Source organism: Beta vulgaris, chromosome 2 (assembly GCF_026745355.1).
Source record: "Beta vulgaris subsp. vulgaris cultivar EL10 chromosome 2, EL10.2, whole genome shotgun sequence".
NCBI classification, from domain to species: Eukaryota; Viridiplantae; Streptophyta; class Magnoliopsida; order Caryophyllales; family Amaranthaceae; genus Beta; species Beta vulgaris.
This window is the reverse complement of record NC_079203.1, coordinates 41,208,786-41,220,917: the sequence shown is the minus strand read 5'-3', so window position 1 is coordinate 41,220,917 and position 12,132 is coordinate 41,208,786. Positions and strand designations below refer to the sequence as shown.

Below are 12,132 nucleotides of genomic sequence, written 5' to 3'. Positions count from 1 at the left end.
TTAAGAGTAGCTTTTCTAAGGCAATCAACTGAACAAGGAGTGAACACAAGCCCAAAAGGCGAAATGCTAGGCCCATAGGGCTGGGTGCTGTAGCCAGCAGAAATTGACTCTTAGAGAATGGGAAGCATGTGAGAAATAAAGTACACGTTCCTTGGTTGTTCCATGTCAACCAAAGGATTATACAACATGCTAATACAACATGCTAAAACTGACTAAATTTAAAATAATCTAATTTAGAATTACTCTGAAAAATCAGATGATATGATATTGTTTTGAATTGAACTCAGACCCAACTCACTTAATTAGAAGGGGACAAAAATTTAGTGAATTTCAAAATTTGGAATCCAAATATGTCTCGACCCAACCCTAGAACAAACAACATATCAACTAAACAAGGTATGAATCGAATTGACTTGAACCAATTCAAACCCCTCTCAAATGATTCGTTTAGCTTTAACAAGGATTACTAAGTTTGTGTTTTATTCAACTTATTTTAAAAGAAAAATTTGTAATAAATTTATTTCGTTTCAATAACTTAAAGTTATCATTACTTTAAGTTTCAATAAATTCGAATAAGTTCACATAAACAATTTCGATAAGTTTCAATAATTCAAATAAGTTAAGTTTTAATAAATTCGAATAAGTTCACATAAACAATTTCGATAAGTTTCAATAATTCAAATAAGTTAAGTTTTAATAAATTCGAATAAGTTCAGATAAACAATTTCGATAAGTTTCAATAATTCAAATAAGTTCAGGTAAGTAGTATCATAAGTTTAGTGAAAGTTAAATAAGATAACTATTGTGATAGCAACATAAAGGTTCTAATAAAGCATAGCTTTCCCGAAGAATAAGGAGTGAACACAAGGCCATTGCTAGGGCCATAGGCCCATAGCCATAGGGATGGGTGCTATATATTTAGCCATCAAAGATTGACTCTTAAAGAATGGCCGGCACGTGAGAGTTAAATACTTAAAACTTATAAAATTAGATTAGATTAGTACTCCAGATAAAAGTAAAATAAAAGGAAGGATGATGAAGAATAAAAAGAAAAAGGGTGAAGAAACGCAGCGCACGTGGGTGGTGATAGTGCAGAAATGGGGACAAAAATCCAACATGAGAAGTGGTATTGTCAGAAAAGAGAGATAATGACATTTATAGGGCTTTAATTGTCGAGAGAAGAGAAAGAATAGAGCAGCACAGCTTCAGTGTATCTGCTGCAAATCTGTTTCTCCCGACCCTATGTGTGTAATGTGTAATGTGTAATGTGTAATGTGTATGTATATGTGCTGAACTTCTCTACCTTTACCTACATGTACCTGTATCTGTACCCAGTAATACATGTGCCCATTATCGTATCTTCTTTTGATTCATTTCAGTGATCTTCATCTACTTCATGGTCCTCCACCTTTGCTTTGGGATCGGCAATCCTCTCTCCATATTCACATATTTCCGACCGATCGTCTACCTTTGTAAAATGCAATGTAGGAAGTATTATTGTATTAGGGTGGTAATGAGACGAGACAACTCGTGAGCAACTCGAGATCGATTCAATTAAAACTCTATTCGAGTGAGCTCGAATAGAACTCGAGGTCGACTTGAGATGTTGGTGAGTCGAGTTGAGCAATTTGATATTCGACTCGAAAATTCCTGAGAAGCTCGAATACCCAAATTATCAATAGCAAAATACTTAAATTCAACATTTTTCTACTTTATTGTTGTTTTTAAGATAAGACACATGTAAGGTACTCGAATTCTACTTGGTCAAAACTCGACTCGGTTAAAGCTCGGATGAAAATTGTCTCGAGTGAGCTCGACTCAACTAAAACTCGACTCAAAATGATACTAATGAGTCGAGTCGAGCTAGCTCAAACCCGAATAGTGAATTTTCGAATCACTTGAATAGTGAATGAGATCGAGAATATTTAGAAAACAAAAGAAATATTGTCTATCCACTAATTGGAAAATAAACCTAATTAAATAGGTATTTTCACCGAAATTTAGGCTTGAATCTTATTTGTTACACTATATTAGAAAAATCGCTACCATGTATAATTTGTAAGAGTTGCTTCAATGTGTTTTCTCAAATCGTATGTATATTTCGTTGAGATTTCATTTCTTTTTATTTTTTAGTGATTAAAATCTCTATTTTGTTGCGATTCAATTCCTTTTTATTCTAAAAATTCAAAATCTCCTTGATTTTTTCCCAACTTTTATGTCCTGTTTTCTTTGCTCAATAATTGTAAATGTACATTTTATATTAGTTTTGAGAAGTTTGTTTAATATAAAAGAACATATATGGTAGTATTGACTATTGGTTACTATAGCCTTCAGTTATTTTTTGGTGATATGTATTCGTTTAGTTGTAAATGAACATCTCATGTTGTGATGTTAGTAAATCCGTGTTAAAAGAGAAAATTGAATGTTTGTGAAGTGAAATCTCTTCAAGAGAAGTTGTAGAAGTTTAAAGAAAATAAACTAGAGAGAGAAAGTGTTGGAGTAATGTTAATGTGAAAACGATTGTTTTTCGAAAATCATAACACTTTTACTATTTATAAGAGATTATATTTCTAATTTGACAAGTATATGTAGAACACTCAACCACTACTTTCTAAGCTAAGAGGTTTTGTATATCAAGCATCAATTGTTTCCTATGACGTATGGACGCACCCCTGACCTAATGTTTCGAGTTTTGGACACTACAAACGACACGACACGACATACATGCGACAATGTTTTGTAAATATGTCAAAATTGAGGAACCGTTTCTTAACTTTAAAAGTTTATGAGAAGCGACATATATTAATAAAGGGAAAATGGTGTTTCCCTTTTGTTTAATGAAAAAAAAAAGAAAAAGGTAAAAAGATAACTAAAAAAACAACATGAGAGCTGGTGGGTCATCTCTCGCTTCCGAACCATCCAATAGTCTTTCTCTCTCTTTGCAACAACCATTTGGCTAAATACTGATATATATATATATATATATATATATATATATATATAATATATATATATATATATATATATATATATAATATATTATATATATATTATTATTATATATATAATATAAATATATTATTATATTATATTATATATTATTATATATATATATATATATTGATATGTATTTGACTCAATACTAGTTATGCTTTCTTATTTGTTTATCATAGAATCAAGTTTGTATGGCCTAGTTTGTTAATTGTTATTTATATATGAACCTGATTTTTTTCATTGTCATATATATCTTTATGTCAATTTTTTGTATGTTTGACGTTTCCTAGCCATTTTTTTAAAAGTCAGAAAATGACATTTTTCGTTTCTGTGTCGTATCCATATCCGTTTTCCAATTCCATGCACAATAGATTGCTTCTATTGCATTTGACTAGTGCATGCACTTTTCGGAAAAAAAAACAATAGATACAATTTGGAAGGAATTTTATTATGTTGATAACCTTCTAATATTCACCATATCTAACCATAAAATCATTTTCCCTTTGTGAAGTCAAGCTCATATGATAACCCTTTGTTAATTTCTTCACATAGCATTATTGTTTGGTTAATATGGTGGTTAGTAGAACATTGTCAATATAATGAGAATGCCAGCTCAAGACCTACTTTATCATTCAACTACCTTGTCATCTTCTATCTTTTCCATCACAACCACTAATTAGTTCGTCTCCCCTTAGAAAACAAACAGAACTTATCCCTAAAACATACAGTAATTAACTAATTATACTGCATTAATACACAGACATGCATGTACGTTGTCTGATCAATGAAACTAGTAGTATGAATAGAGCCGCAGAAAACGGTATTCTTCTACGCAAGCCAACGCAGCACTATAACAAATTCCTACAATAATTTGTACATCAAAAAAGAATTGTCGCAGATTCTGATATCTTGGTTATTAACATGTAACGTGATTTTATTAGAAAACTCTTAATTATAATAGAATTTAATTCCCACGTTCTCTATACCATCTTTTAAGCCTTCTATTCTATTTGCAAATCTTTAAATTTGCAAGTCAGTGTTTAGCTAGTGGACTACTAAATGTCTAAATTGACATTACGCAAGCGCAACTTATCTTGTAAACTTGTAAATTGTAATTATAACATGATTGAGATCAAATGTATTTTGTGTAGATATTCAGTACTACTAAAATTGGATTGACTTTGAATTTTTCCACTTAAGACTCGATATTAACTTGAAACTTGAAAACTGAGCCGAAATGAACATAATAAACTATCCAACACAAACCATTCGCATCCTTAAAAAACCGCTCGGAATTACCGGAACAATAGTACTATTGAACACGTATATGCATAATTTATATTGAGTCAAAATAACGGTAGGAATATTTATAGTGATTTGAGTCGATTCAACTTCAAATGTACTGTCATATTTGAACTTGAAATTTACAATTATTGAAATTAATTAAATTGTTAGCGACCTGATGTTAAACTCAGACCTAAACTACACATTATAGAATCTAATCAATGGTTGCTACTTGAAATTTGGAGTGATCTAATCTTCACCTCTATAAATATTAATGACTCACAAGATATAAGATGAACTGGGTGTATTGTAATAATATCAAGCAATGATAGGCAACCATTAAAGAAAGTAATGAAGTATTAACAGTGTAATTACTTTTACAACTAGTATATAAATTAGATTTTTCTTTCACATATGGACAACACTCCAGTCTCCACTTGGTAAATTACTTTAGGTCAATTTTTCTAAAAATTTCTGTCAAAACATAATCAACGGCTTTTGCCACCAATCAACAAGGAAGGTTGGGAAGCTCCCAAATTCGAACTTGACAAAAGGTAGAGGCGTCGCATCTTAACACGTCACATCAAACCACACTACAAAGAAAAAGATAACCCCTCAAAAACACAAAATCAAAAATCAAATTTCTGTTTCTCTCATTAGTCACCATTGTTTATGAGTGCGGTTAAACATCACTCCCGAATTACTTAGAAATTATCTAAATTTCTCTCTAAAAATACATTATATCCTTACAATTCTTTTATTTTATTTTTTTACTCCAACTTAACTCCTCTTCTAATTCATATTCTCTCTCATATTCGCCATCTCCATCGACGATGAATACCGACGAGCACCATCAACGAACACAAAATTTCGACGAGGTAAATAAATTTTTTTAATGAATTCCCCAGACACAACATGTGGCCTGGACGTTGTGTCCATGGGGCACAACTTGTGGCCTGGACGTTGCATCAATGGACACAACGTCCAGGCCAGACATTGTGTCTATATGGACACAACTTCCAGGGTATACACGTTATGTCCATGGAAACACAACGTCTGGCCTGGACATTGTGTTCATGGATACAAGGTCCAGGCCAGACGTTGTGTCCATGAAATTAGTTTTTTTTTTAAAAATTCTTGCCGAAAAAAGATTACGTTGCCGGAAAACATTGTTGTCGTCAGTGGTAATCGTCAGTGGATTGGATGTAGCGATTGGTGGTGAGTGATTTTAATTAGGTGGTGGTGGAGGGAGAGTTGTAAAAGCAGTCAAGCATATAATGGTACATTTACATGGTAATTGGGCGATTTTAAGTAATTTCAGGGAGATGAATAGAAATTCAGCTGTTTATTTAGGCTGGTTTTGTTGATTATAGTCTTATAGGTAGGAGAATTTCTTAGGAACTTTTTTTTAGCATATGGTTGGTCCTGGTCCACACTAATATTATTGTGAACCAAAATCACTTATTTAACATAGTGATTCTTTTTTCTATAAATTAACCTTTTCAAAATTTTAAGTTACACTATATAGTTATTTTCTATCATAGTGATCGTTTATTTTAATATAATCACTCTTTTTTACATTAGTTTATCATGATAAAATTTCAAGTTGTGACATGGTAACCTTTTTTTTTTCATATAGTCAACCTTTAAAATCTATATCTACTCATTTTTCATATAGTGACCATTTTTTTGTATAAATCACATGAATTAGCGTTAGGTTCACACTAATTTTGTATAAAATTTTCACACACAGAGGTAGTATAAATGTATAATCATTTCAATTTTTATGAGAAGTAAATTTTCATGGAAAGTTTTACTTATTTAGGAGATTCAGGTAAATAACTTCCTTTATTTTGTGGGGAGTAAAACATTTTATACGACTCTTCATGTTTTTGTCAAACAATACTAATTCTATTGTTTTCCACTTCATAGAAAATTAGATTTCCCATGATTTTCATATCAACCAAACAACACCTTAGATACGATAATATCTAACTTATTGAGATAATGAGGCCCACTTAAAAACTAGCTTAAACGAAAATAATAGCTCACTTGATATAGAATATTAATAAAAAAGGATTTTTTGTCAGAAGGGACCTAATAAAATACAAGTTTTGTGGGGAAGGACTTAATAAATTTATTTTTGTCAAAAATGACCTTATAAAATACTTCCGATTGTGAACATGAACCACTTTATAATTTCCTGCCAAATTTACCATTTTCCGGAAAAGGGTTTGAAGAGGTCAAGTGATATAACGTGACATTAAAAAACCGGAAAAAACAAAAGTCAACACCGAAAACCTGCATAAGGTAGCTGTTTACAACAAAATTGTAAAAGTAAGGTAGTTTGGGACAACAATTTTTTTATAAGGTAGTTTCTCGCAAAAATATGAAAGTTTAATTGACGAATAATACTTCCTCCATTTCTAAATAAGTGTAACATTTGCATAGTGTTTACTATTCACAGTTTAAACTTTAATTAGCTTTGGTGATTTACATTTTAGGAAAAACATAGTCATGTGGGATCTTGTTAGATTCGTCTGAATGTAAATTTTTTTAATATCAATTTTTTATAATTTTTACTTATTGATAATTGAAGATATTAATGATTAAAATAATGCATGACAAATGTAAAAACAAAAAGTGTTGCACTTATTTAAAAACAGAGGAAGTAATACTCAAAAATGAAAAATGATACATGTATCGTGAGACGGATGTGGTAATAGATACTGACTAGTGAGACAGCATTATGGTAAAACCGTCGCAATCGGAAAATGTTGCTGCTTTTGCTGCTCCAAATTTTTAAGATGCTCCCTCTTCCCAACTCCCTAGTCCCTCCTTTCTTTCCAATGACAAACTGGCACTAACCAAAATTTTCACCCTTAACATGCACGCGTATGCTCTTCTTTTTAATACTCTCTCTCTCTCCTCTCATCCTTTCCTCTTCTTCTCTTTCTCTCTCCTATAATTTTGTTGTTCTTTCTTCACTAAATCATATTCCTAACCCACAAAATCAACACCTTTTGTCTTCTTTTTCCATATTCCCCTGTTCTGTTTTGTTTCTTTTAGCTACAGAGGAAACCAAACACAGCATAACAAAATATAATGTATAATTGGGAGTATGAGAATTCCAAACTTAAGCATTCTTCACATCAATATGATCCCAAATCCTCTTTTTTCAACAAATTCAAAACCCATCATCACTCTAAATCTCACCAAAATGAAGATTTCAAACCAAAAACACCCAAAAAAACAACACCTCAAGATGACAAAATGTCCAGTCTTAGAAGGGCGTGTTTGGTTGAGAAATGGATGGATAAAAAAGTTACCAACAAAGTCATTGCTAGAGGAGAGAGAAAATCAAGTTCAAGATCATCATCAACAACTTTAATTGAAGAATTTGATTTACAAGATGCTTTATTTTTCAGTAGTAGTACTACTAATTCTACCTCTTCTTCTTCTTCTGAAATTGAATACTCTGTTTTTTCTCACCCCAAACAAAAACCTAAAGTAACTTGTTTTGCTCCTCCTAGACCTAAACCAATCAAAACTCGCACAATTGAGTCAAAATTTCTCAACCAATTTAGTGAAGAAGAAGAAAAAGATGCAGATTTTATCAAAAATAGATCAAAAGCAGCTAACTTTTACTCAAATCTCAAGAATTTGAAACAACCCATTTCACCTGGTGTAAGATTAACCAGTTTTATCAACTCATTATTCACAAAAGACGGTAAAAACAGCAAAAAAAGCACCATTATTACAAAACAGGGTAAAAAAACAGAGGAAAGTAGAACTACATCTTCTTCAACTTGTTCTTCAGCTTGTTCATTTTCAAGATCTTGTTTGAGTAAAACTAAGAAGTTCCAAGATGATGGGAGTAAACGAACTGTCAGATTTTGTCCTGTGAGTGTTATTGTTGATGATGATTCTCAAGCGTGTGGATATAAATCGTTGAGAGAAGAGAAAAGTGGAAATCATTTGAACACAAAAATGGGGAGATCATTATCAAAAAGGTATGAAGAATTGAAGAAATTTAATGGGTTGGAGAGAGAAAATCATAAGTTACAACAACAGAAGAAGCTTGAAGAAGTTGCTTTGGATTTATTAAGTGGGTATTGGGATGCTAGATTGAATAAATCTAATGATAATGATGATAATTATGGTGATAATCAAGGTGTAAATTATGATCAAAATGAAGATGAAGATGATGATGATGGTGGGTTTAGTTGTTCGAGTTCCGATTTATTTGAGTTAGATCATCTTTCACTTATTGGAAATGAATTGCCTGTTTATGAGAGTACTCAATTTGATAACAAAATTGTGTAGTTTTTGTTAATTTAGTGAATTAGTGGGGGGAGAAATGTAGGCAGAAAATAATTCGAGTACAGCATTCTTTTGTTGTTCAAGTAGCATTTTTTTTTTTGGGTTGTGTTTGGTTTGTGTTTACGTTCTTTTTTTTGGATAATTGTGGTAGAAAATTTTCACTAACGTATTTGTAATTTGTAGATTTGACCTAATTAAACTTTCTTGAAGGGAATGAGAAAAATATCATTTTAGTGATGGAAGTGTATATAGTAAATATAATTAAGTGTTAATCGATTTTTAAGCTTAAATGATCCCTAGTTATACATAAATGTCTTGTACATTATGATCTCTAGTTATACATAAACGTCTTGTGCATTATGATCTATAGTTATACATAATTGTCTTGTACATTACGATCTATAGTTGTACATAAATGTCTTGTACATTATGATCTATAGTTTTGGTGGAGTAGTTGCATCGTTTCCCACCTCATATTCCTGAGGTTTATGGATCAAATATCATGGGACTCGGATTTCCCCTTATCCGCTCAAGTGAGTCTCTTACTCTCTTTCATCTTGCTTTTTTTAAAAAATATCTTGTACATTACCCAGTATTAATAGAATAGTGGGTGAAAATTGTTACTTCCCAGTTTCCACAAAGATAAAAAAAGAACTTCATTTAGGTAGGTTGAACTGGGCATGGGTCGGGTCGGTACGAGGGACAGCTTGAAACGGCGTGAGTTGACCCCCCTAGCATAAGCCCGCCATTGGCACGACACGACAAGACACGAGAGACACACTCATAGACCATGTGTTGTGCATGGACAACAATTTACATATTTGGCATGTGCTTGACACAAACATGATTGGCCGGCCCGCTGGTTGGCACGCTCATTTTAAGCAAAAATTCACCAAATATAAAAATTAAAATTGAGGCACGAGGCACAGCATGAGTCAACCTGACATGAAACGTGGGTCAGGCTGTGTGTGAGCCTTCTTTTTTGAAACTCAACACGAATACGACAAAACACGACTTTGTCTTGGCCCGTTCTAGGCACAACCCAAGGCTCGCGAGCATGGCATGTACCCAACTTTAACTATTGGGGGTACTAGGAAAGATATAAGGCAAACTTTATATTAAGAGCATAACCCATGTTTAGTTAAGAAATTGCTCCACATTAAAAAATTACAAAAAGAATGATTAATATAGATTGATGGGTTATTCTACCTATCACCAATTGATTTTAGGATATAACCTTATCAACCTTACTTACTCAAACTCAAGTTTATCACCTCAGAGCAACACCACAAGTCCACAAGACCACAACCTCTCAACCAAAGCAGATGAGCGTTCTCCTCCCGCGATTTTTTTTGCTTGTTGTAGTCGGTTATTCTTGCACTAGTATAAATATGTTATTAGGCGGTTTTTAGAGGAGATTACAGAACAACTTTGAAGATAATACTTTGCTTATTCTGGCCAGTTATTGCTATATTTAGGTGTGTTTGGTGCCAATAAGAGCTACAGTGCTACACATTACAAAAGTTCAATGACATTAGTGACTTTGACTACTCGCTAGTTTATATAAATGTAGATATATATTCATATCAGGAATATTTAGAAGATTTAAGTGACGATAACACCCTCGCTATGCTTATTGTTTCTACTTTTACATTTGCATACACAACTCTTAACCCTAAACGCTGACAACTAACAGCTACTAATTGACATCTAACAGCTACTATAATCGCTACCCGCTGCTACGATCGTTAGTTTTACCAAACATGCCTAAGGGCCTGTTCTCCCCAGCTTATTTTCAGTTCAGTTCAGTTCAGCTCCAATAAGTTCAGTTCAGTTCAGCTCCAATCAGTTCAGTTCAGTTCAGATCAGATCAGTTCAGTTCAGTTCAGCTCCATTCTTTTATAATCATTTTGTTAAATATTATTATTATGTTGGTATAATTTATTTTACTAATTACTCTTATTATTATTATTATTATTATTATTATTTATTAAATATATATCATTAATATTAAGTAGTATTATTATTATTGTTGTTTCTATATATTATTTTGTTTATTATAGCTTTACTCATTATTATTACTATTATTATTAGGAGGAACATGGTTTAGGTCAAAGCACAAATAAACCCACTTTTTTTAGACCATAAACCAATCAAATCTCATCAAGACAGTTTATGATGTAATTTTCGCGGTCCGACTCAATCATTATTTTTATTACTAAATATTTTTATATTATTAAATCTAATTATTAAAATAGTAATATTAATTTACTTCTTAGATATTATTGTTATTATATCATCATCAAGTATTAATATATTAATACAAATAATAGAAAATAATAATTATTAATTATCATTATTATCATTAATTATTATTATTAATAATTTATGATTATTAATATTATTTATTTATAACTATCATTTAAAAATATCCAAAATACTATTATTATTATTATTATTCATTATTATTACTTATCATTATAATTATTATTTAATATTTATATTATTATTGTTTAAAATATTATTTGTATATTTATAACATTCAGTTTAATTTAATTCAATTCAATTCAATTCAGTTCAGTTCAGCTCCAATAAGTTCAGTTCGGTTCAGTTCAGCTTCAATAAGTTCAGTTCAGTTCAGCTGTTTTATGCCGAAGAGAACATGCCCTAAGTTTAGCCTTCTCCTAAAAAAAAACTTGAACGTTTTTTCATAAATTTGAAAAAAAGAAGAGAAATCCTAGAGAACTTTAAAATCGTCTAGAATGTAGAGAAAGACGAAAGTAGCTACTAAAACAGAAGATAGATAGGGGTGCTGAAAAAAGAAGAGAAGAGGATCACTTGATCAGTAGATTTATGATCATAAAGGTAGCAAAATTGTAGAGAAAGAGACAGTTTAATTTGATCAAAGAAGGGAAAAGAAAAGGTAAGAAAAATAAAAAAAAAAGATTCGAGATCGCAATCACAAGTAAGTAACATGAAATTGCAAGGGGATTGAGGAAAAAATAATGGTGATTGGTGGGTGAAAAAAACTAAAAAGAGACAAAGACAGATCCTTCTCTTCCCACGGGAATAGGGAAAGATCAAAACATGGGAGATTTAGGAAATAGTAACTTTTGCTTTCTTTTAAATACCTGGATCAAACTCAGAAGATGATCATGCATGTATATGACAAAAAAGAAAATGGTCCTTCTTCTTGCTTCAACATTCAGTTATCTATTTGGGTTAAAAGAAACCATTCAAGTGTTTCATTTCTCTTATTCCTTGCCACTTAACCCCACTTTCACCTACAAAAGTGAAAGACATGAAGTGGTCCAAATGAAATCATCTAAATATGTAGTATAATTTTTATGGAAGTATTAGAATTGGTAAGTTAGGAATTTAGGGATGCTATTTTTAACTGGTCTAGCCCTAGTTTAAGTATGGAGTAGAGTTATGGGATGGTTTTCTTTTTCATTTAAGATGTACTTCCTCCGTCCTTTATTAATTTACCCGTATTTCTTTTAAGGGTGTTCCTTATTAGTTTACTCCTTT

The 12,132-nt window shown here is 31.6% G+C and overlaps 1 protein-coding gene across 1 annotated transcript; it reads left to right on the top strand.

Annotated features, from left to right (window-relative positions):
* The first annotated feature begins 7,131 nt into the window (after positions 1–7,131).
* LOC125494995 (protein BIG GRAIN 1-like B) lies at positions 7,132–8,843 on the top strand. Its single transcript, XM_048639098.2, has one exon. It carries the CDS (start codon positions 7,384–7,386, stop codon positions 8,602–8,604), a length of 1,221 nt encoding a protein of 406 aa, XP_048495055.1. The 5' UTR covers positions 7,132–7,383; the 3' UTR covers positions 8,605–8,843.
* Positions 8,844–12,132: the final 3,289 nt, after the last annotated feature.

Excerpts from the sequence above, each read along its gene's own strand:
- LOC125494995 (XM_048639098.2), top strand. The coding sequence starts at position 7,384 with ATGTATAATTGGGAGTATGAGAATTCCAAACTTAAGCATTCTTCACAT.